The sequence below is a fragment of the Ornithorhynchus anatinus genome, chromosome 3 (genome assembly GCF_004115215.2).
Source record: "Ornithorhynchus anatinus isolate Pmale09 chromosome 3, mOrnAna1.pri.v4, whole genome shotgun sequence".
Lineage (NCBI taxonomy): Eukaryota > Metazoa > Chordata > Mammalia > Monotremata > Ornithorhynchidae > Ornithorhynchus > Ornithorhynchus anatinus.
Genome location: NC_041730.1, coordinates 5,601,498 through 5,627,218, shown reverse-complemented (window position 1 = coordinate 5,627,218; position 25,721 = coordinate 5,601,498). Strand labels below are relative to the sequence as shown.

At 54.0% G+C, this 25,721-nt stretch overlaps 2 protein-coding genes across 2 annotated transcripts in view; both read right to left on the bottom strand.

Annotated features, from left to right (window-relative positions):
* LOC120638262 (cathepsin W-like) overlaps nt 1-16,399 on the bottom strand; it is a 98,760-nt gene extending 82,361 nt beyond the window's left edge. The window contains exon 1 of the mRNA XM_039911357.1: nt 16,283-16,399. The gene's annotated coding sequence lies outside the window, so the exon portion shown is untranslated. The remainder of the gene's footprint in view (nt 1-16,282) is intronic.
* Nucleotides 16,400-17,837: 1,438 nt separating this feature from the next.
* On the bottom strand, nt 17,838-23,155 carry LOC100080544 (cathepsin W-like). The gene is made up of 4 exons (XM_029061610.2): nt 23,069-23,155; nt 22,251-22,344; nt 18,327-18,440; nt 17,838-18,136 (listed from the first exon to the last, which is right to left on the bottom strand). The coding sequence occupies exons 1-4, from the start codon at nt 23,153-23,155 to the stop codon at nt 17,838-17,840; spliced, it is 594 nt and encodes a 197-aa protein (XP_028917443.2).
* Nucleotides 23,156-25,721: the final 2,566 nt, after the last annotated feature.

The following is a 25,721-nucleotide window of genomic DNA, read 5'->3' as shown; positions in this document are numbered from 1 at the left end:
ACCACCCGCCCCTGAGCAGAGGACGAGTTGCTGCAAAAGCTGCTGGACTAACTGCTGGTCATTGGCACAGGCCATTTCTTCCCCTGTATCTAGGCCGGAATGCTGCTTGTGTATAATGAGAGCCACGACTGGGCCAGCGACAGGTAAAGCTGAGGCTGAGCCTGATTCGTTAAAAAAAAAAGAAAAAAAATCACGAAACCAACAGCTCTTTTCCTAATCTCCCACCCACTCGAAAAACTAGCTCGAAGATTATCAAAAATTCTCAACTGAGGATGACATAGAAGACTTTATTTTCTCTTGATATTATTAATCTTTTTTAACGTTTTTATTCTCATTATAGTTCCTTCACCGATTACCTTACATTAATATTTATTGCCATTGTTCTTGTCTGTCTGTCTTCCCCGATTAGACTGTAAGCCCGTCAAACGGCAGGGACTGTCTCTATCTGTTGCCGACTTGTTCATTCCAAGCGCTTAGTACAGTGCTCTGCACATAGTAAGCGCTCAATAAATACTATTGAATTGAATGAAGTGTTTACTATATGCAGAGCACTGATGCAGAGTAATCAGGTTGCCCCAAGTGAGGCTCAGAGTTAACCCCCATTTTACAGATGAGGTAACTGAGGTTCAGAGAAGTTAAGTGACTTGCCCACAGTCACACAGCTGTCAAGTGGCAGAGCAGGGATTCGAACCCATGACCTCTGACTCCCAAGCCCGGGCTCTTTCCACTGAGCCACGCTAGAAGTGAAGTGACTTGCCCACGGCCATACACCTTACAAAATAAAAAATAAAATAAATTGTAGTATTTGTTAAGCGCTTACTATGTGCAAAGCACTGTTCTAAGCGCTGGGGAATACAAGGTGATCAGGTTGTCCCATGTGGGGCTCACAGTTTTAATCCCCATTTGACAGATGAGGTAATTGAGGCACAGAGAAGTTAAGTTGGTATTTGTTAAGCGCTTACTATGTGCAGAGCACTGTTCTAAACGCTGGGGTAGACACAAGGTAATCAGGTTGTCCCACGTGAGGCTCACAGTTAATCCCCATTTTACAGATGAGGTAACTGAGGCACAGAGAAGTTAAGTGACTTGCCCACAGTCACACAACCGATAAGTGGCAGAGCCGGGAATCGAAGCCGGAACCTCATGGGGCACAGGGACTAGGTCCTTCCTGGTTTACCTGTATCTACCCAAGTGCTTAGAACAGTGCTTGACCTATAGTGAGCTGTTAATACCATAAAAAAGCAATCAATGAACCCCATTGATTGATTGATTGAGGCTGCCCCTCCCTCCCCCCAGCTCTGAGAACACTCTGGACCCCACCCCACCCCCATAACTCTCGCTGGATGCCTCCAATCGTGTGAACAGGGTGACTAAAGTTGTGTGTCAGAACCCCAAGAGGTTGGGCAGGAGGTGTGAAAGCCAAAAGGGAAATGTCTATTCTTTTCTCACTCATTCATTCAATCGTTCACTTGTATTTATTGAATGCTTACTGTAGGCACAGCACTGTGCTTGGGAAAGTACAATAACAGACAGTGATATTCCCTGCCCACAATGAATGGTCAGACTGCTACACTCTCCTCCCCCAACCCCCAATGCATCTTTTCCTTTCCATCTCCTCCATTCCCAAGACTACAGTGGCATGGCCTGGTCCAGCCCCCAAGTCGTGCCCCTCCTCCATCCCCAAACTGCTGCGACCCCTTGCTGAGGCCCCGGGGAATGGGAGGAAGAAGAAGGATCCAGTCGGGGGGAGAGAGGCCAGCTATCGGCAACTCTCACCCACTGCCGGCTTTGGAGAGGGCAGGGAGGGTGGCTCTTAGGTTGGTGGGGAGGTCAGGTGGGATGGAGAGGCTGTGGGTGGGGGGTTACTTGTTTCTGAGGTGGAGACCCAGGCTGAGACCCAAATCCCGCCAGGCCTATCTTCCGCAACGTCTCCAGAATCTCCTCCTTCCTCTCCATCCAAACGGGCACCACGTCCATCCAAACGCTTGTCCCAATCCTGCCTCGACTCCTTTATTGGCCTCCTCGCTGGCCTCCCCGCCTCCTGTCTCTCCCCGCTCTTCCAACTTCCCTCTGTCGCCCGGATCGTTTTTCTAAAACACCGTGCCGCACACATCACCGCTTCTCAGAAACCTCCAGCGGTTGCCCGTCCTTCTCCGCATCAAGCAGAAACTTGCCACCGTCGGATTTGAGGCGCTGACGGTTCACCCCTCCAACCTCTCCTCACTCCTCTCTCACTGTGACCCACACATGTTGCTTCTCTGACACCAATATTCTCACAGTGCCTCGGTCTCCTTTCTCACCCCGACTCTTATGCTCACCCCCTCCTCCTGCTTGGAACTTCCTCTCACTTTACATCCTGCAGACCACCACTCTTTCTAACTTCGAAGTCCTGCTTAAACCACGACTCCTCCAGGAAGCCTTCCCTGTCCACCTCCCCATCATATTTTCCCTTCTACCTCATTTGCACTTGAGTCCTCACCCACCAAGCACTTCTTTACTCCCCCCAGCTCTACAGCCCTTGTGTCCATACACTTACAATTCTTGCTTCCCTTACCTGTAATTGATTTTAATATCTGTCTCCCCCTCTAAACTGTATCCTCTTTGGATTAAATGGTATCTGTTAAGCTCTTACTATATGCTAAGCATTATTCTGAACGCTGGAGTAGGTAGAGACAAGATCATCAGGTTGGGCACAGTCCCTGTCCCACCTAGGACTCCAGTCTAAGCCAAAGGGAAGAGGAATGAATCCCCATTCTGCAGTTGAGGTAACTGAGGCCCAGAGAAGTGAAGCGACTCACCCCAGGTCACAGGGCAGACGAGCGGCGGAGCTAGGATTACTACCCATGACCTCTGACTCCGAAGCCCTGGCTCTTTCCTCTAGGCCATGCTGCTTCCTCAAGGCCAGAGATCACGTCTACCAACTCCAGCGTATCATACTCTCCCAAGTGCTTAGTCCTGGGTTCTGTGCACGGTCTGTGCTCAATAGATTGCTATTGTTCTTGTCTGTCCGTCTCCCCCGATTAGACTGTAAGCCCGTCAGGGGCAGGGACTGTCTCTATCTGTTGCCTATTTGTACATTCCAAGCGCTTAGTACAGTGCTCTGCACATAGTGAGCACTCAATAATACTATTGAATGAATGAATGAATGAATAGATGCCCCGGGCGGGTGGATTTCCCAGAACCCTCTCCTCTCCGGGTCCCCCAACCCTCGGCCCAGACCCTGGCAGGGGGGATGTTGCTGCTCACAGCAAATAATTCCCACAGAGCACGCGTGATGCTTCGAGATCTTTGTCCAGAACCTGGCCTGGGCCAAGAAGCTGCAGGAGGAGGACATGGGAACGGCAGAGTTTGGGGTCACGCCCTTCAGTGACCTCTCGGGTATGTGTTTCCCCGGGACCTCTCCTCCTGCCCCCTGACCCCCCAGCCCCTCTGGAGGAAGGGGAGACAGAGAGCCGGGATTGGGGGGAAATAGGTGGGGGGCTCTCTGGCCCCACAGCCCCCGTCGGCCTTCCCGCCGGCCTTCCTGCAGCCCAGGGGAACGGTCTGACAGGACCCCTCTCCTCCCTCCCCAGAGGACGAGTTTCTCAGTCTTTACACGCCCAGATTCGGGATGCTCTCCGGTTGGGCAAATCAAGCGGCCAGGGTCCCCGAGGGGCCTCTCCTCAGGCAGACTTGTGATTGGAGGAAAATAGGGGCCATCACACCCATCAAAAGTCAGGTACTGACCCCTGGGCCCCAGGCCCTCCCCTTAACTCTGCCCTGCCTGGACCCATTTTCACCCTCCCAGCCACCTCCCGATTTCATCCTCTCACATCCAGAAGCCTTTGACTGTTCCAACTTCCCCAACTTCCCCTGTGGGGGAAGGAACCACAACTCCCCTGATGCCCTTATTTCTACAACAGAGGGCTGGGCACCTAATAAGCCCTTTATCAAGCCCTCCCCTAGATACACACACTGTGCCCTGTGCCTCTACACTCTGTGGACCCTCAGCCTCATTTTAACAGTGGCCAAAGGCCCAGAAATCCCCCCACCCACCCCACCTCCCAGCCTTACTGGGCTAAATTGGCTGGGCCCAGGGGAGGGTGGGGAATGGGGACGGGGACAGGGATCATAAACTCCTTGTGGACTGGGATCGCGTCTACCAATTCCATCATATTGGCCTCTCCCAAGTACTTAGTCCAGTGCTCTGCACCACGGTCAGAGCTCAGTAAATCCCAGTGACGGATTGACGGGAGAGTGGAGGGAAGTGCTGGGGTCTTGGGCGGCGCCCCCAGTCTTGCCGTTCTCCCCAGAGATCCTGCGGCTCCTGTTGGGCCTTCGCCGCCATCGGCAACGTGGAGTCCATGTGGTATCTCAGGGCCAGCAACCGACTCGTCTCCCTCTGGAGCAAGGTAGCCCCCGGAGGACGTGGCCACTCGGTCTCAGGCCACAGCGTAGGGGGAGGACAAGTCAGCCCATCGTGGGGAGAGCCCCCCGCCACACCCCCAAACTCTCCTAGGCAGCGGAGTCCAGTGGCTAGATCCCGGGCCTGGGATTCAGAAGGACGTAGGGTCTCTTCCCAACTCCGCCACCTGTCTGCTATGAGAACTTGGGCCAGTTGCTTCACTTCTCTGGGCCTCAGTTACCTCATCTGTAAAATGGGGATTAAGACCACGAGTCCCAGGTGGGACAGGGACTGTGTCCATCTCGATCTGCTTGTATCCATTGCCTGGCACCTAGTAAGCACTTAACAAATACCATAATGCTTCTTCTTCTTTTTCTTTACCTCTTCTTCAGAGGTGTTGGACTGTGGTCGCTGTAGGGATGGCTGTCAGGGTGGCTACGCCAAGGACGCCTTTGTCACCATGATGTTCAACAGTGAGTATCGGCGCCTCCCGAATGGCCCCTCCTCCCTAGGCTTTCTCGGGCCGCACCTGACTCCCGCCCGCCCCGTCCTGAGCCCAGACCTTCCTTCCTCCTCCCCTCCCAGCTCCTGGGGGTGGTAGGAGGGACCCCGGAAGGATGAGGGTGAGCCAAATCTCTCGCCCTCAGGGGGCCTGACCAGTGAGAAGGACTACCCCTACAAGAACCAGGCCAGGCCCAACGGATGCCAGGCCAATAAGTCAAGGGGCGCCGGGATCCATAGCTTCATTACACTGCCCCAAGATGAGATGTGTGAGTCTCCAGGGTGCTGAGATCAGGGGTGGGGGGTGCCGGCCCTCCCGGGTCCCCTCGAACGGGAATCCCACCAGATTCCTCCCAGTCCCTGTCCGCGTCTGGCTTCCGGCTGACTCCCCGGGGCAGGGGAGGGCTGGGGAAACCGGGAAAAAGGAGGCCCGGAGGAGCTATGCTCCAAAGGGAGAGGAAGTCTTCCAAATCCCCGGGAGGCAGGGACTGTTCAATCTGCTGAGCTGGCTTCTACCTCAGCACTTAACACAATACTTGGCCCATCCTGACCTGCGATCTCGATAATCCAATCACTTATCCATCCTACTTTGATAACGCTTTGATCAGCGTCCTGGCTCACCACCCACCTCCCTCCTATCCTCACTCCAGTCATTCCTTCCCTCTGCCTCCCAGATCATCTTTCTACCAAAACGTTCAGGCCGTGTTTCCCCGCTCGAGAAACTCCGACAGTTACCCATCCACCGGCACATTCATTCCATCGTATTTAATGAGTGCTTACTGTGTGCAAAGCACTGTAGTAAGCACTTGGGAAAGTATGTTAGAACAGCAGACACGTTCCCTGTCCACAACAAGCTCCTCATCTTGCAAGACTGAGCTCCTCATCTTCCCTCCCAAACCCGGTCCTCTCCCAGGCTTCCCTATCACCGTGGATGGCACGACCATCCTTCCCGTCTCTCGGGCCCGCGATCTCGGTGTCATCCTTGACTCGTCTCTCTCGTTCACCCCACGCATCCTATCCGTTACCGAGACCTGCCGGTTTCACCTTTACAATATCTCCAAGATCCGCCCTTTCCTCTCCACCCGAACGGCTACCTTACTGCTATGGGCTCTCGTTATTTCCCGGCTAGACTACTGTGTCAGCCTTCTCTCCGATCTCCCTTCCTCCTCTCTCGCCCCGCTCCGGTCTATTCTTCACTCCTCTGCCCGGCTCATCTTCTTGCAGAAACGATCTGGGCATGTCCACTCCCCTTCTTAAACACCTCCAGTGGTTGCCTATCAACCTCCTCTCCAAACAAAAACTCCTCACTCTAGGCTTCGAGGCTCTACATCACCTTGCCCCTTCCTACCTCTCCTCCCTTCTCTCTTTCCACCGCCCACTCCGCACGCTCCGCTCCTCCGCCGCCCACCTCCTCACCGTCCCTCGGTCTCGCCTATCCCGCCGTCGACCCCCGGGCCACGTCCTCCCGCGGTCCCGCAACGCCCTCCCTCCTGACCTCTGCCAAACTGATTCTCTTCCCCTCACCTCCCCCAAACTGAATGTGGCGGTGGATGGGCAACTGTTGGAGTTTCTCAAGCGGGGAAACACGGCCTGAACGTTTTGGTAGAAAGATGATCTGGGAGGCAGAGGGAAGGAATGACTGGAGTCACCTCCTCCAAGAGGCCTTCCCAGACCGAGCTCCCCTTCTCCCTCTACTCCCTCTACCACCACCCCTTCACCTCTCCGCAGCTTAACCGTCTTTTCCCCCATCTCCCTCTGCTCCTCCCCCTCTCCCTTCCCATCCCCTCAGCACTGTACTCGTCCGCTCAACTGTATATATATTTTCATTACCTATTTATTTTGATAATGAATTGTACATCGCCTCGATTCTATTTAGTCGCCATTGTTTTTACGAGATGTTCTTCCCCTCGACTCTATTTATCACCATCGTTCTCGTCCGTCCGTCTCCCCCGATTAGACCGTAAGCCCGTCAAACGGCAGGGACTGTCTCTATCTGTTGCCGACTTGTTCATTCCAAGCACTTAGTACAGTGCTCTGCACATAGTAAGCGCTCAATAAATACTATTGAATGAACAAGCTCACAGTCAGAAACTCCTCCCCAGTGGCTTTAAAGAACTCATTCACCTTGCCCCCTCCTACTACGACCCAGCCCTCTCACTTCCCTCCTCTAACGCCAATCTTCTCACTGTACCTGGATCTATCCATCTCGCCCAAATCCCGCCTCTGGCCCGGAACGCCCGCCCTCCTCAGATGCGAGGGGGCTGGCTGGCCGCACCGCGGGCCTCGGGCCAGTAGGGGTCGCCGTGGCGCCCCCGGCCACCCCCGTTGGGAGCGCTGCCCCCCCCCCCCCCCCTGGTGGCCAGAGGAGGGCACAGCGGCCCGAGACGCAGGGCCGGGGTCCGCCCCGGGGGCTCCCCTTGGGGGCGGTGGGAGGGGGGAGGAGGAGGAACAGGAGGAGGAGGAACAGGAGGAGGACGAGGAGGGGGAGGAGCAGGACGAGGAGGAGCAGGACGAGGAGGAGGAGGAGCAGGACGAGGAGGAGGAGGAGGAGGAAGCCTGGCGCCCGAACCCCCGCATACACACGCACACAGCCTTGCAGAAACGTGGCTACCAATCATCAACATGCCGCCGCTGCAGGTGAGGCTGGGGCCTTTTTTGATACGGTACCTTGGGCGCTTACTGTGTGGCCGGCCCTGCTCTAAGCTCTGGGGTAGATACAAGCTCATCAGGTTGAGTACACTCCGTATCCTACGGGGAGTTCCCAGTCTTCATCCCCATTTTCCAGATGAGGGAACTGAGGCATAGATGTCCTCGAAAAATAACCTGAAAGTGTCAGAGTGAAGATGGGCAATTCCGATCATAGGGTTCGATTACCCCAGGTGGTGCTATAGATAGAAACATCCGGAGACAGGAGTCCAGGATCACGCAGAAAGGAGGAGAGTGGCTACACGGCCGTTCATCCCGGTGGGATACGAGTGGCGTGTAGCCCCGAGCCTCCCTCAGGACATTGCCTTTATCGAAGCAGACAGCCAATTAGTGAGGAAGGGAGGAATGGGGGAGTTCGCCATCAGTCCCTGGGTTCGGTTCCTATTTTCCAGAGATAAGCAGATGCGCAGTCGACAATTAGCAGATGCAGTCAGGGGTTAACGACATGAAGTGACCACGGATTCTTGACATGGGAGTCAAAAGAATGTTGTGGTTATCTTTCTTGTCCGGGGGTCCACAATTTCACAAACTGGAGGGGATCATAAAATGGAAGGAAGTCCTGGACTCACTAGAATGGAGTCACTCTTGTCGTCTCAGTTCTGCTCCATAGGCCGGGCTGCCAGTCGGTCGGTTCTTGTGGACAACGGTAGAGAAGTGAAGTGATTTGACCCAGTCACACAGCCAATACGTGGAGAAGCGGGGATTAGAACCCAGGCCCTCTGACTCCAGGCTTGGGCTCCCTCCACTAGGTCATGCTGCTTCTCATTCATCCCGACTTGGGACGTGTGGGGGTTATCGGGGGGTGGGGGAGGGAGGGGGGACGGAGGTGCCGGTAGACCTTGTCTTTTGTACAAAGACAGTGGTCAACTCTAATCAGGCCCCCAAAATTTTTCTCCAGCTGCATGTCACAGGAGTTACGCATCTGTGACCCATAACTGTGACCCCAGTGCACCGCACTGTGTCCTGCTGGTGGGCTTTGGCTTTGGTGAGTTGGGAAAGATTTGGTGGGTAGGGAGGGAGGGAAATCCAAGGCTAGGATCAGCCCCACAATTCCCAGCCTCCCTCTTCCTCCATCCGTAGATAAGGTTCCTGAAGAATTCTCGGGACCCAAAATGGGAGAAGAGGTGAGCTGGGGGTGGGGGAGGGGAAATGAAGGGTGAGGGGTTGAGGGGAGGGGCTCCCCTTGGACCGGCCCTCACCGCCTTTCCCAACGGGGCTATTTCCGGCTGCATCGTGGGAGCAACGCCTGTGGCCTAGCCAATTATCTCATCTCTGCCGTGGTCAGAGGTTCAAAAACCCCACGTCTCCCGTTCAGCGTGAGATCATCAGCCATGTCCTCCCGATGGCGTGCATTACCCTAAACCTCTCACCGCTCCCTCCTCCGCGGCTCCATCGGAGACCGCCCCCGCCTTCTGACCCTCCCCAAACAATCTCAAATCCCAGCCCGTCCTTGGAATGACCTGGTAGAGGTCTCGTGGGCAGAGATAGCTGATCTGGGCCACTCCCCCAGCCCCTCCGGTTCCCCAGCAGCCTGCTTAGGGCCGTGTCCCTCTGCCCACTTTCCCCACACCTCCTCCTCCCCCCGACCAACTGCTTAGGGTTGCGTCCCCCTGCCCACTCCCCACGCAGCTCCCCTTGGTCTCCCTCCGGCTCCCCGACCTCCAGCTTAGCTAGCGCTGAGTCCCCCATCACCATCCCTCCACACAAACACCTCTCCCTCATGCTTCTCTGTCCCCAGCTGAGGCCTAGACTTCTCCTTAATCCCCTGAACAGCAGGACCCTGCCTCCAAAGTCGCCGCCATAGCCATTTTATTGTCACCGTGGAGTTGGGGGTCGAGTCTGCGGGGCGGAGGGTGGTGGCCAGTCCTCCCCCCAGGGGAAAGGGGTCGGTCATGATGCAGGCTCAGGAGGCAGTTCCGGAGGTTCCTGGTGTAGTGGTCCCAGGGCACCCAGTACTTGCCGGGGGAGGGCAAGGAAGGGGGAGCACAGGTAGGAGGCCATTCGCTCGACTGGAAGCTCCCGGAGGGGAGGGCTCCTGCCCGCCAATCCTACTGTTCTCTCGCAAATTTAGCTTAGAAGGTGCTCAATAAAGGATGGATGAATTGATATATTGATACTAGAGGGGCCCGCGGATGTTGGGATTAGGCAGCCCCTTTACCTACCGCCTCGATGGAGCCTCACCCCAGGCCCGGTGCCCCGGATGGGTTTTAAAAGCAGCGGGGCCTGGTGGGAGGAGCCCGGGCCTGGGAGTTATACGACCCTCTGGGTGACCTTGGAAAAGCCCCTAACTTCACAGCGTGGCTCAGTGGAAAGAGCTCGGGCTTGGAAATCAGAGGTTACAGGTTCTAATCCCGACTCCGCCGCTAGTCAGCTGTGTTTCTGTGGGCAAGTCACTTAACTTCTCTATGCCCCAGTTACCTCATCTGTAAAATGGGGATGAAGTCTGTGAGCCCTATGTGGGACAACCTGATGACCTTGTATCTACCCCAGTGCTTAGAACACTGCTTGGCATGTAGTAAGCATTTAACAAATACCAACATTTTTACTTCCATCTAACCCTTGCCCACCTCTCGCATCGTCCCCTCCCCCAGAACCTCCCCCGGCCCTACCTGCCCCGCCCCCCCACCAAACCTGAGCCAGCAGTCTTCCCTTTGACTTAGACTCGAGACCTGTGTGGGACAGGGACTGTGCCCAACCTGATGATCTTGTCTCTATCTACTCCAGCGTTTAGAACAATGCTTAGCATATAGTAAGTGCTTAACAGATACCATTTAATCAAAGGAGTTTGCAGTTTAGAGGGGAAGACAGGCATTAAAATCAGTATACAGCCAGTTTGGATGTTGAGGAAGGAGGAGATTCCGGAGATGTTGTGGAAGATAGGACCGGGGGGACTTGGTGACTGGGTAGTCAACAAAGAGTCAAGTTTCCGACCTCTTTCAGCCTGGGTCCCCACCTCAGAAACAAGTAGTCTCCATCTCCGCTCTGGAGGTCTCCCCCAAAGCCTCTCCATCCCACCTGACCTCTCCTAGAACCTAACAATCACCCACTGTGCCATCTTCACAGCCAGCAGGGGCTGAGGGTTGCCAGCAGCTTGATTCTTTCCTCTCCAGCTCCTCCCCCTATCTGGATCCTTCTTCTTCCACCCCCTCGATCCCAGGGCCTCAGTGAGGGGTCGCAGTAGTCTGGGGAGAGGAAAGGGGCACGGCTAGAGGGGGCGAGCCAGGGCAGCCCACCACAGTCTTGGGAATCGAGGAGACAGAAAGAAAAGGGAATGGGAAAAGATGTGTTGTGGGGTGAAGGGAAGAGACCATAGCTGTCTGTCAGCTTGTTATGGGCATGGAATGTCACTGTTTATTGTTGTATTGTACTTTCCCAAGTGCTTAGTAGAGTGCTCTGCACATAGTAAGTGCTCAATAAATGCGATTGAATGAATGAATGAGAGTGTCAGTTTGGTCATCAAGGAAAGGTAGCTGGAGGCTAAATGGGGCACGATGACTTGAGAAAATTGGATGGAGTCAAAAAATGAGAGGTCTCTATGAGGAATCAGGACAGATCTGTGGGGAGGGGGTGTGTGGGAGAGAAGGCGGGTGAGGATGTTGGGGTCAGATAGAGGGATTTCCAAATCGGTGAGGGTAGAGATGGTGCAATGGCTAGAGATGAGGAGATGGAGTATATGTCCAAGTTGGTGAGTGAGCGAGGTGGGGTGAAGCAGGAGGGCAGTGGAGTTGAGGAACTCCCAGCTCGCATCTCCTCCTGCCTTCAGGACATCTCTACTGGGATTGTCCTTCAGTCACCTCAATTTTAACATGTCCAAAACAGAGCTCCTCATCTCCCCCTACCCCCACCCCAACCCAACGTTGTCCTCTCACTGACTTTCCCATCCTTGTAGAAGGCACCACCATCCTTCCCGTCTCACAACCTTGGCATCATCTTTGACTCCTCTCTCTCAATCAACCAGCATATTCAATCTGTCACCAAATCCTGTCTGTCCCACCTTCACAGCATTGCTAATATCCACCCTTTCCGCTCCATAGAAACTGCTGTCACGATAATACATTCATCCTCTCCATATAAGCTGATGTCAGGTTAATACACTGATCCTAACCTGCCTAGATTATTGCATCAGGTTTCTGGCTGACCTCCCAACCTCCTGGCTCTCTCCACCCCAGTCCATACTTCACTCTGCTGCCCAGATCATCTTTCCACAAAAACGTTCAGGACATGTCACCTCCACCCCCTCTTAAACATCTCCAGTGGTTGCCTATCCACCTCGGTAGCAAACAAAGACTCCTCACCATTACCTTTTAAGCACTCTTAAGGAAGGGATGGGGGAGGTGGACAGACAATGACTCTCTCCCCCCATTCAAAACCTGACTGAAGGTACATCTTCTCCAAGAGGTCTTCCCTGACTAAGCTCCCCTTTCCTCTACTCCCACTCCCTTCTTTGTCGCCCTGAGTCACTCTCTTTGCTCTTCTTCCCTCTCAGCCCCACAGCACTTATATCCAAATCTCTCATTTATTTATCTCTATTCATGTCTGTCTCCCATCCCTCTAGACTGTAAGCCCACTGTGGGCAGACAGTGTGTCTGTTTATTGTTGTACTCTCCCAAGCACTTAATACAGTGCTCTGCACAGTAAAAGCTCAATAAATACTATTGAATGATGGTGCAAAAGTGGCATTGGGGCGTGAGAAAGAAGCCACTGAGTCTGGGGGAGAGGGTGAAGAAGAGGCCCCCTCTCGAGAGAGCAGCAGGAGAGACCCATGTCAGCTGGGGAGAGCCAGGTTTCAGTGATGGTTAGGAGGAGCAGTGACTGAATCAGGAACAGGTCAAGGATGAAGGGAAGCTTCCCCACAGTGGAGCGGGGGTTCTCCAATCCACAGTTGGCTGAGGCTGGAAGGGGGAGCGGCATGGGTGGGGGTGGGGGATTGTCCTGGTGGAGGGAATGGCGCTAGAGGTGCGGAGGAGTTGGATGGAAGTGAGGCTACTGGCTTACCCAAGGTCAACCAATGGGTTCTCTGACTCCCAGGCTCAGGCTCTTCCCACTAGGCCCCGCTGTTTCTAAATCCCATCCTGGGAACTGGGCCTGGGGTGAGGCTCCATGGGGCCGGTAGGTTAGGGGGCAGCTCTGCCACAAGGAGGGGGTGCTTCTGATGCCTTTGGCCAGGGCCAGGACAAATGATGGGCGGGTTTGGGGATGGGAGGGGAGAGCTGGAGGAGGTAGGAAGGAGAGCTGAAGGGTGAAGGGGCAGGAGCAGGGATGGGAGGAAAAGCTGGAGAGTGAAGGTGGTGGGAGGGAGAACTGAGGAGGAAGTTGGGGGAGCAGAGGTGGGAGGGAGAATGGAAGAGGAAGGTGGATTTGGGTCTCACAGAACCTGTCCCGAGCTGGCGAACATAGCCTCCAAGTTGACCCACACCAAGGATGCGCACGATCTCTTCGTCACTTCCTGGAGAAAGTGAACCGCCCTCCCCCAGCCCCCCACTTTCTAGCCCCAACCTGTTCCCAGCAGAGAGGGAGTCCAGTTTGGGAGGTGCCTGAGAGTGGAAGGGGAAAGGTAAAGAGGCCTGTCAAACTGTGCCCCTCTGTCCCCCTCCCCTCCCCCACATCCCCTCGCTGACCGCCCCCCCCACCTTCACTCCTTCCAGTTTGTGGAGCCCTGCCACTCGAACCGCTGGCCGCTCACTGATGTGCGCCTCTTCCTCATCTAGTATTTGGCCTCTGACCGTTCTCTGAATGGCTTCTGGTGAGACGCCTCACCCCCTTTGCCCTCCCACCATCCTTCGGGCCCAGACCGTGCCCTTCAACTCCTCGAGGCCACTGCCTCCCCCTGCCACGTGGGATGGTGGGTTCCTGTTGGTCGGGAACCCAATCGCTCCCCAGAATCTGCTGGCATTGAGGCAAATCCAATGGGGCCGTCTCCCCTGCCCCACTCCCTGGCCAGAGTCTTTGCTGCTCTGGCTAAGAACCCCCACCCCAACACCCTACTGCCCCCTCTAATGCCCCCTCTCCAAACAATGTACCAATCCATCCATCAATCATCTTTATTGAGCGCCTTCTAAGCTAAGTTTGTGAAAGGACAGTAGGATAGGCAGGCATGAACCCTCCCCTCCGGGAGCTTCCAGTCGAGAGAACAGCCTCTTAGTGGTGCTTCCCCTTCCTTCTCCTCCCTGGCAGGCACAGGGCGCTCTGGGACCGCTACATGGGGACTCTCCAGAGCTGCCTCCCCTGCCTGTATCTCAAATGACCCCTTTCCTTGGGGTGAGAGGAATGGCCGCCACCCTCCGCCTCCCGGACTTGATATTTACTCTGGTAAAATGGTGACATAAAATGGCTGCAGCGACTACGGAGGCAGGGTCCTGCTGCTCAGGGGATTAAGGAAACGCCCAGGCCTCATCTGGGGGCAGAGGAGCGAGAGAGAGAGATGTGTGTGCGGAGGGATGGTGACAGGGGGACTCAGCCCTAACTAAGCCGGTGGTCGGGGAGCCGGAGGGAGACTACGGGGAGATGTGGGGGGAATGGGCAGGGAGATGCAGCCCTAAGTGGGTGATTGGGGGGCTGGAGGCAGGGGGTGGTGGGGAAAGTGGGCACGGGACGTAGCCCTAAGCAGGTGGTCGGGAAACCGGAAGAAATTAGGGAATTGGCCCAGACCGGCCGTCTCCACCTAAAAGACCTCTTCCAGGTCATTCCAAGGATGGGCTGGGACTCAGGATTGTTTGGGGCGGGTCAGCAGTTGGGGGTGGTCCCTGCTGGAGCCACAGGGAGGGGGTGGTGGGGGGAATAGGGTAATGCAGCCCATCGGGTAGACAGGGCTGAGGGTCTCACGACGGGCAGATGACTTGGAGTTTGGAACCTCTGACCAGGGCAGTGATGGGATAATTGGCGATCCCACAGGCATTGCTCCCACGATACAGCCGGAAATAGCCCTGATGAGAGAGGAGCTGAGGGCTGGTACCCTCTTTTCCCCAACCCCAGCTTCCCTCATTTCCCCTCCCCGACCCCCAGCTCACCTTCTCTCCCCATTCCGGGCCCCAAGAATTCTTCAGGATCCACTGAGGGTAACCACCATCTAGGGATGGAAGAGGAGGGAGACGGGGAGCTGTGGTGCCGACCCCAGCCTCTGGCCCCTCTCTTCTCCCTGGCCCTCCGAGCCTTCCCCAACTCACCGAAGCCAAAGCCCACCAGCAGGATACAGTGTGGTGCATTGGGGTTGCAGTTATGGAGGGACGGGTGCATAACTCCCCTGACGTAGAGCTGGAGGAAAAGATGCGGGGGGGAAGGGGTGCTGATTGGGACTGAACGCAGTGTTTGTACAAAAGACAAAGGCTGCCATCACCCCCCCATACACACACCCCAAAGTTGGTCTGAATGAGAGGCACCATGGTCTAGTGGAAAGATCCCAAGCCTGGGAGTCAGAGGGCCTGGGTTCCAATCCCTGCTTTGCCTCGTTGTTGGCTGTGTGACCTTGGGCAAATCACTTCACATCTCTATGCCTCAGTTACCTCATATGGAAAATGGGGATGAGCCCCACGTGGGGCATGGACTGTGCCCAAACTGATGAGCTTGTATCTATTCCAAAGATTAGAACGGTGCCTGGCACATAGTAAGCCCCTAACATGCTTTATCAAGAAACGCCCCAGCCTCACCTGCAGCCCCGGCATGTGGATGCATACGGTGATGGGTCCTTTGTCAGCCACGTACCGGGCCATTCCTGCAGGGGAGGAAGGTGGGGGTTTCGGGGAAAGGTTTCTCCTCTCCGCCGCCCCATCCCCAAATGAAGCAACCCAGCTTCAACGGGGGGAAATAAAGGCAGCAAGTCAAGGCAGAAGGGAGTTGAAGAAAAGGCAAAGAGGATTTAGTCAGGGAAGGCCTCTTGGAGGAGATAGACCTTCAAAAAGCTTTGAAGTGGGGGAGAGTTGTTGTCTATCAGATCTGAGGAGAGAGGGTGTTCCAGGCTAGAGGCAGGATGTAAGCGATAGTAGGCAGATCCAGGTACCGTGAGAAGATTAACGTTAGAGAAGGGATGTGTGTGGATTGGGTAGTAGGAGGAGGAGGCAAGGTGATTGACTACTTTAAAGCCAGAAGTGAGGAGTTTCTGTTTGATCTTCTAGGCTGTGAGCTGGATGTGGGCAGGGAATGTGTCTGTTCTTCTAGTGTACTTTCCCAAACGCTTAATACAGTGCTTTGCACACAGTAAGCATTCACTAGATACGATCGAATGAATGTGGCGGCAGGTGAGCAACCATCCGAGTTTCTCAAGTGGGAAACCCGGCCTGAACATTGTGGTAGAAAGAGGATCTGGATGGCAGAGGGAAGTATGGGCTGGAGCGGGGAGAGACAGGAGGCAGGGGGGTCGGCGAGGACGCCGATCAAAGCGGTAATCAAAGCGGGATAGGATAAGTGATTGGATCGAAGTGGTCACAGCTCAGGATGGGCCAAGCATTGTGTTAAGCGCCAGGATAGAGGCCAGCTAAGCAGATTGAACCAAGTCCTCGCCTCCCAGGAAAGCTCCCTCTACTGCGCAAGATTAGCCCCTCTGGGCCTGCTTCTTCCCGGTTTCCCCAGCCCTCCCCAACCCAGGGGAGTCAACCCGAAGCCAGGGGAGGCGGGGAGAATCTGGTGGGATTCCCGTTCAAGTGGATCCCGGAAGGGCCGGCACCTCCCACCCCAGGTCTCAGACGTCCGGAGACTCACCCTGCTCATTTGGGGGCAGTCTGGTGAAGCTGTGGATCCTGGCGACCCTTAACTTATTGGCCTGACATCTGTCCCGCCTGGCACGTGCCTTGTAGGGGTAGTCTCTCTCACTGGCCAGACCATCTGGGGATAGGAGATGCAGCTCACCCTCGTCCCTCCGGGATCCACCCCCTACCCCCAGGAACTGGGAGGGGAGGATGAAGGAGGGTCTGGGCTCAGGATGGGGAGGGTGGGAGTCGGACGGGGACGGAGGAAGCCGAGTGAGGAGGGGCCGTTGCGGGAGCTGCCGGGACTCACTGTCTTGCATTACGGTGAGGAAGGCGTCCGAGGGGTAGCCACCGTTACAGCTACTCCTACGGGGACCACAGTCCAACACCTCTGAAGAAGAAGAAGAAAAAGAACTGTGATATTTATTAAATATTTACTATATGCCAGGCACCTTAGTAAGCACTGGGGTGGACACAAGCAGATCGGGTTGGACACAGTCCCTGTCCCAGGTGGGGCTCCCGCTCTTAATCCCCATTTTTCAGATGAGGTATCTGAGGCCCAGAGAAGTGAAGTGACTTGCTCAAGGTCCCCCAGCAGACAAGTGTCAGAGTTGGGATAATAATAATAGTAATAATAATAACGGTATTTGTTAAGTGCTTATTGTGTGCCAAAGCACTGTTCTAGGCACTGGGCTAAGTACGGTAATCCAGGTTGTCCCAAACCAGGCTCACAGTCTTAATCCCCATTTTACAAATGAGGTAACTGAGACACAGAGAACTTAAGTGACTTGCCCAAAGTCATACAGCGGACAATTGACAGAGCCAAGATTAGAACCCACATCCTCTGACTCCCAAGGCCGTGCTCTTTCCACTAAGCCGTGCTGCCTCTCTAAGAACCCGTTAGAATCCAGGTCCTTCTGACTCCCAGGCCTGGGCTCTAGCCACTAGGCCTTGCTGCCCGGCAGAGGCCGGGGATGGGGCGGGGGGTTCTCCCTTTGATGGGCTGGCGTATCTTCCCCCAACGCGATGGCCTGGGGCCGAGCGGCCACGTCCCCCCGGGGGCTACCTTGCTCCGAGAGAGAGACGAGTCGGTTGCTGGCCCTGAGGTACCACATGGACTCCACGTTGCCGACGGCGGCAAAGGCCCAACAGGAGCCGCAGTCTCCCTGGGGAGAACAGCAGGACTGGGGGTGCCACCTAAGACCCCAGCACTTACCTCCACTCTCCGGTCAATCCGTCAGTGGACCGAGTCCACCACAGAAGATAACTGGACCAAGTGCTTGGGGGAGTCCAATATGATGGAATTGTTAGATGTAGATCCCAGCGCACAAGGAGCTTACGGTCCTTGTCCCCATCCCCATCCCCCATTCCCCCCCATCCTCGCCCCAGCCCCAACCAGCTTATCCCAGTAAGACTGGGTTGAGGGGAGATTTCTGGACCCTCAGCCACCATTAAAATGAGGCAAAGTGTCCACAGAGGGTAGAGGCACAGTGTGTGTGTTTGTGTTTGGGAAGGATTGAAAAAGGGCTCATTAGGTACCAAACCCTGTGCCAAACACTGGGTAGATATCAGGACTTCAGGTGGTTCTTTCCCCACAGGGAGAAGCTGGGGGCGCTGGGGGAGCCAGAGCCTCCTGGAGGTGAAGAGGATGAAGTTGGGTGTGATAACAGGTCCAGGTGGGGCAGAGTAAAGGGGGGGGCCTGGGGCCCAGGGGTCAGTACCTGATTTTTGACCGGTGTGACGGCCCCTTCTTTCCTCCAGTCACAAGTTTCCGCACGGAGAGGCCCCGCGGGGATCCTGGCTGTTTGATTTACCCAACTGGTGGGCATCCTGAATCTGGGCGCGTAAAGACTGAGAAACTCGTCCTCTGGGGAGGCAGGAGAAGGGTCCTGGGAGTCAGCTCCGCCGGGCCACAGGGAGGCCGATAGGAGGGCTGAAGGGGACCGTGGTGCCTGGGAGCCCCCAACCTATTTCCCCCGGGCTCCGACTCTCCGTCTCCCCTTCCTCCAGAGGGGCTGGGGCCCCGTGGGGAAGAGAAGCTCTGGGGATGCACGTACCTGAGAGGTCACTGAAGGGAGTGACCCCAAACTCCGCCGTACCCTGGTCCTCCTCCTGCAGCTTCCGGGCCCGGGCCAGGTTCTGGACAAAGATCTCAAAGCGTCGCGCGTGCTCTGTGGGAATTAGATGCTGTGGGTGGCAACCTACCCCGGCCAGGGGCTGGGCCGAGAGTTGGGAAGCCTGGAGAGGAGAGGGTTCTGGGAAACCCACCCACCCGGATCATCAATCGAGCACACACTGTGCACAGAACATTCATTCATTTAATTGTATTTATTGAGCACTTACTGTGTGCTGAGCACTGTACTAATCCTTTGGAAAGTACAATTCAGCAACAGATAGAGACAGTCCCTACCCAACAATGGTCTCACAGTCTAGAAGGTGGAGACAGACAACAAAAATTAACGCAATCAGGTCTGAGTTCCCCAAAGTCACCCCTCCCCCTTCTGCCTCCCCCCCAACCCTCTCCCCACTTTCCCATCCTTCCCTGCAGTATCCTCAGAGGAGATCTCCTCCCTCCTCGCAAGTGCCACACCCTCCACCTGTGCCTCCGACCCCATTCCCACTCATGTTTTTAAAACCATCGCCCCTTCCCTCCTCCCCTCCTTAACTTCTATCTTTAACCACTCACTCTCCAATGGCTTCTTCCCCTCTGCCTTCAAACATGCCCATGTCTCCCCCATCCTAAAAAAACCCTTTCTCGACCCCACTTCCCCTTCCAGTTATCGCCCTACTACCCTTCCTTTCCAAGCTCCTAGAACGAGTCATCTACACTCGCTGCCTTGAATTCCTTAACTCCCATTCTCTCATGGACCCCCTTCAATTTGGCTTTCATCACCTCTACTCTACTGAGACTGCTCTCTCTAAGGTCACCCACGACCTCCTTCTTGCCAAATCCAATGGCTCCTACTCTATCCTAATCCTTCTTGACCTCTCAGCTGCCTTTGACACTGTTGACCACCCCCTTCTCCTCCACACCTTATCTCACCTTGGCTTCACGCACTCAGTCCTCTCCCAGTTAACCTCTTATCTCTCTGGCCGTTTGTTCTCGGTCTCCTTTGCGAGCTCCTTCTCCCCCTCCCATCCTCTAACTGTTGGGGTTCCTCAAGGATCAGTTCTTGGCCCCCTTCTGTTCTCCATATGCATTCACTCCCTCGGTGAACTCATCCACTCGCACGGCTTCAACTATCATCTCTATGCAGATGACACATAGATCTACATCTCTGCCCCTTCCTCTTCCCCTCCCTTCAGGCTCGTATCTTCTCCTGCCTCCAAGATGTCTTTACCTGGATGTCTGCCCGCCACCTAAAACTCAACATGGCCAAAACTGAACTCCTCATCTACCCTCCCAAGCCCTGTCCTCTTCCTGACTTCCCTATCACCGTGGACGGTACGACCATCCTTTCTGTCTCTCAGGCCCGCAACCTCGGTGTCATCTTTGACTCGGCTCTCTCGTTCACCCCACACATCCGATCCGTCATCAAAATCTGCCGGTCTCACCTTTATAATATCGCCAAGATCCTCCCTTTCCTCTCCACCCAAACGGCTACTTTACTGCTACAGGCTCTCGTTATATCCCGGCTAGACTACTGTGTCAGCCTTCTCTCTGATCTCCCTTCCTCCTCTCTCTCCTCGCTCCAGTCTATTCTTCACTCCGCTGCCCGGCTCATCTTCCTGCAGAAGTGCTCTGGGCCTGTCACTCCCCTTCTTAAAAACCTCCTCTGGCTGCCTATCATCCTCTGCACAAAACAAAAACCTCTCACTCTAGGATTCAAGGCTGTCCATCACCTTGCCCCTTCCTACCTCTCCTCCCTTCTCTCTTTCTACTGCCCACCCCACACGCTCCACTCCTCTGCCACCCACCTCTCACTCTAGGATTCAAGGCTGTCCATCACCTTGCCCCTTCCTACCTCTCCTCCCTTCTCTCTTTCTACTGCCCACCCCACACGCTCCACTCCTCTGCCACCCACCTCCTCACCGTTCCCCGTTCACACCTATCCCGCTGTCGACCCCCAGGCCACGTCCTCCCGCGGTCCTGGAACGTCCTCCCACGGTCCTGGAACGCCCTCCCTCCTCACCTCTGCCAAACTAATTCTCTTCCCCTCTTCAAAACCCTACTTAAAGCTCACCTCCTCCAAGAGGCCTTCCCAGGCTGATCTCCCCTTTTCCCTCTGCTCCCTCTGCTCCCCCTCTACCCCCCCTTCACCTCTCCTCAGCTAAACCCTCTTTTCCCCCCTTTCCCTTTCCTCTTCCCCCTCTCCCTTCCCCTCCCCTCAGCACTGTACTCGTCTGCTCAACTGTATATATTTTCATTACCCTATTTATTTTGTTAATGAGATGTACATCACCTCGATTCTATTTATTTGCTATTGTTTTAATGAGATGTTCATCCCCTCGATTCTATTTATTGCTATTGTTTTTGTCTGTCTGTCTCCCCCAATTAGACTGTAAGCCTGTCAAAGGGCAGGGACTGTCTCTGTCTGTTACTGATTTGTACATTCCAAGCACGTAGTACAGTGCTCTGCACATAGTAAGCGCTCAATAAATACTATTGAATGAATGAATTAATGAAAAACTAAGCACTTGGAAGAATATGATACGATGCAGTTGGTAGGTGTGATCTCTGCCCTCGAGGAAGCAGGATGGTCTAGTGGAAAGAGCCAGGGCACGGAAAGTCAGAGCTTTTTGTTTCTAATCCGGGCTCTGCCACTCATCTGCTGTGTCACCACACTTCTCTGGGCCTCAGTTACCTCAGCTGCAAAATGGTCATTCCTCCTCCCTTTGATATACTTAAATAGACAGAAAAGGGAATGGAAAAAGATGCATTGTGGGGGGAAGGGAAGAGACTACTGTAGCTGTCTGTCAGCTCATTATGGGCAGGGAATGTCACTGTTTATTGTTCTATTGTACTTTCCCAAGCGCTTAGTACTGTGCTCTGCACACAGTAAGCACTCAACAAATAGGATTGAATGAAAGAATGGGAGAAGAATAGACCCTTTTTTGTTTGGCTTTCACACCTCCTCCCAAAACTCTCCCAGTCCTCACACAGGACAAGTAGTCACCCTGTTCATAAGATTGGAGGCATCCAGTGAGAGTGTGGGATGGGATGGGGGCGTTCAGAGTATTCTCAGAGCTGCTGGGGGGGCAGCCTCAATCAATCAATCAATTAGTGGTGTTCACTGAGGTCTTACTTTTTTGTGGTATTTGTTAATGGCTTACTATGGGTCAAGCACTGTTCTAAGCGCTGGGGTAGATATGAGTCAATCAGTTAGGACAGTCACTGTCCCACATGAGGCTCGTGGTATAAGTATTAGAGAAGCAGCGTGGCTCAGTGGAAAGAGCCCGGGCTTGGGAGTCAGAGGGCGTGGGTTTGAATCCCGGCTCTGCCACTTGTCAGCTGTGTGACTGTGGGCAAGTCACTTCACTCTCGGTGCCTCAGTTCCCTCCTCTGTAAAATGGGGATGAAGACTGTGAGCTTCATGTGGGATAACCTGATTACCCTGTATCTACCCCAGCACTTAGAACAGTGCTCTGCACATAGTAAGTGCTTAACAAATACCAACATTATAAGTAGGAGGGAGAACAGGTATGCAATCCTCGTTTCACAGATGAGGCAGCTGAGAAGCCAGGGGACTCACCCAAGGTCACACAGCAGACAAGTGACAGAGAAGGGTTTAGAACCCAAGTCCTCTGACTCCCAGGCCAAGCTCTTTCCACTAGTCCCCGCTGCTGACCGTGTGCAGAGCCCCAGACTGAAGCCCGAAGAAACAAAGGATGCTTTTCGCCTCTAGACTGTAAACTCACTGTAGGCAAGAAATGTCTGTGGTATTGTTCTATTGTACTCTCCCAAGCACTTAGTACAGTGCTCGGCACATAGTAAGGGCTCAATAAATACAATCGACTGCGACCCCACAGCCCATCGGTACCTGCTTGGTCCTCGTAGCTCTTATTGTAGCGAATCTGGAATTCCTTGAATTTGTCCATCAGCTCCAGAGTTGTGTCAGGGAGAGGCTGGGGGTGCTGGTTCTGGAGGAGAGATGGAAGAGGATACAGTGTAGTGGGGGAGGTGAGGGCAGCTGGGACGGACTCCAGGTTATGTATCCCAACTCTAAGGTGAGTGAGAGCCACAAGGTGAAAAATAATAATAATAATCATGGTGGTATTTGTTAAGCACTTACTGTCTACCAGGCACTGTATTAAGCGCTGCAATGGATACAAGCAAAAAGGTTTGGACACAGTCCCTCTCCCTCATGGGGCTCACTGTCTCAATCCCCATTTCACAGAAGAGGGAACTGAAGCCCAGAAAAGTGAAGTGACTTGCCCAATGTCACACAGCAGACATGTGGCAGAGCTGGGATTAGAATCCATGACCTTCTGACTCCCAGGCCTGTGCTCTATCCACTAGGCCATGCTGCTGGAGGGGCTTAAGGGGGGAATCAGAATCAACTGGTCTTTCTCACCCCCTGGCATGGAGGGACCCCATGAGGAAAGCGGGGAGCGGGGGCTTTGCCGGTTTCCCAGGAGGGGAGCTGGGGCTGGGGGCTACACCACCTGACCCCTGAGGGGTTGTCAGGTCAGTGTGGGTCACGGGGCAAACTAGAGGGGAAGGGGCTCTTGGGGCCAGGAACCCTGTTAGGGTTTGAATCTCGGTCTCCAAGGGGCAGTCAGGTGAAGCAGCTTGAGGTGGGGTTGAGGCAGGGATGGGGCAGGGTTGGTAAGGAGGGGATGTCATCCCCAAGCTTACCTGGCCGCTGGGTCCCTGGGAGGCCATGGTGACGACCCCTCCCAGCGGGGCCAGAAGGCAGGGGAGCAGCAGGGCCAGCAGGGCCATGAGGGAGGGCGGGAGAGAGCGGACAGAGCCTCCAAGGGCAGGAAACGACCACATATAGAGGTTGGGGGGGTAGGGGAGGGGCAGGGGAAGGGAAGGGGGAAGGTTGGAGTGCCAGGCTCCTCCCAAAAGAGAAGAAATATGGGGGGAGACTTTCCCAGGTAGGAGGTGAAGGCAAGGGGGCTGGGTGGAGGTTGGGATTGGGGCACAGGGTTGGCAACTGGCCAGAAATTCCCTGCAGCTGCCTCTGGAGATTGTAAGCTCCTTGTGGGAAGGAATCTTGTCTCTTTTGTGGTCTCCCAAGTCTTCCATGCAGGACCGGACATGCCTTTGGTGCTCAATAATTTCCACTGATTGATTGATTGAGTCTAAGCTCCCTTTGGGCAGGGATTGTATCTACCAACTCTATTGTAATAACAATAATAATCGGGATATTTGTTAGGCACTTATTATGTGCCAAGCACTGTACTAAATGCCACACTGCTTCAGAGCACGGGCCAGGGAGTCACAAAGTGGTGGGTTCTAATCCCAGCTCCTCCACTTGTCTGCTTTATGTCCTCAGGCACATCTCTTCACTTCTCTGGGCCTCAGTGATCTCATCTGTAAAATGGGGTTTGTAATATGGAACAGGGACTGTGTCCAACCTGATCTGCTTGTATTCACCCCAGAACTTAGTACAGTGCCTGGCACATAGTAAGCATTTAATAAATACTGCAATTATTATTATTATTATCATTGTAATGTACACTCCCAAGTGCTTAGTAGAGCACTTGAGAGCCGCAGCAGGAGCAGCAAGTACAAGAAAAACAGTGTGGCCTAGCGGAGAGTAAGAGGGAGAACAGGAATTTTTTAATGGTTTATTTCATTTTTTAAATGGTAAGTGCTTACTCTGTGCCAGGCACTGTACTAAACACTGGGTTAGATATAAGATAATCAGGTTGGAAACAGTCCACGTCCCACAAGGGGCTCACAGTCTTACTCCCCGTTTTAGTCAGTCAGTCAGTCATGTTTATTAAGAGCTTATTGTGCTCGGAACACTGTACTAAGTGCTTGGAAGAGTACAATATAATGTGGTTGAACTGAAAGATTCCCTGCCTACAGTGAGCTTACAGTCTAGTGGGGGAGACAGACATTAATATGAATGAATAAATAATGAATATGGACATTAGTGCTGTGGGACTGGGAGAGGGGATGAATAAAGGGAGCAAGTCAGGGCGATGCAGAAGGGAGTGGAAGAGAAGGAAAAGAGGGCCTAGTCAGGGAAGGCCTCTTGGAGGAAATGGGCTTTTATCAGGCTTTGAAGGAGCAGAGAATCATTGTCAGATAGGTGAAGAGATGGCGGTCCAGGCCAGAGGCAAGACGTTAGTGAGAGGTCGGTGGGAGAGATAGATAAGATCGAGGTACAGTGAGGTGTAAGGTGTGAGGTCTGGGTTGGAGTAGGAGAGTAGTGAGGTGAGGTAGGAGAGAACAAGGTGATGGAGGACTTTAAAGCCAATAGTGAGGACCTTTCTGTTGAAAATGGAGGTGGATGGGCAACCACTGGATGTTCTGGAGGAGTCGGAAAACATGACCTGAACATATCTGTAGAAAGGTTTTGTAGAGGCAGAGGAGGAGCCGATTGGAGGGGGGCAAGTAGAGAATTGGAGGCGAGGAACTTGAGGCAGAGGGTATAGAACTGTTTTCTCAAGCAGTTTGGAGACTAATAATGATAACAGTAATGATGATGATGATATTTGTTAAGTGGTTACTATCTGCCAGGTCCGGTAGTAAGCTCTGGGGTGGATACAAGCAAATCAGGTTGGACACGGTCCCTGTCCCACATGGGGCTCATAGTCTCCATCCCCATTTGACAAATGAGGGAACTGAGTCCCAGAGAAGTGAAGTGACTTACCCAAGGGGACACAGCAGACAAGTGGCAGAAGAAGCCATTGGAGAGCGAATAGTTGGTGATGGCAGTTAGGGAAGGAAGAAGGGAGGGGCAAATGTTTTGATATGGTGAGAAGGGATGGGGTTAGATGTGCAAGTGGAGGGGGTGGATTCTGAGAGAAAGTGGAAGATCTCTAGAGATACTTCTGGGAAAGATTTGAAAGAGGGGAGGGAGCGAGGAGGGGCAGGGGAGATTTTAGAGCTCATGCCTGATACTGTCAATTTTCTCAATAAAGCAAGTGGCCAAGTCATGAACCGTGAGGGATGGGGGAGGCAGAGGGATGGGGGTTTGAGGAGTTCATTCATTCATTCATTCATTCATTCATTCATTCAAGAGTAATTATTAAGTGCTTACTGTGTGCAGAGCATTGTACTAAGTGCTTGAGAAAGTACAAAACAACAACAAAGAGTGACAATCCCTGCCCACAGTGAGTTCACAGTCTAGAGAGGAGGAGGCAGACATCAGTACAAATAAACAGATGTCAATGTAAATAAATAAAATTACAGATATATGCATAAGCGCTGTGGGGCTGGGAGTGGGGGAAAAAGCAAAGGGTGCAAGTCAGGGCGATGCAGAAGGGAGTGGGAGAGGAGGAAAAGTGGGGCTTAGTCCAGGAAGGCCTCTTGGATGAGATATGCCTTC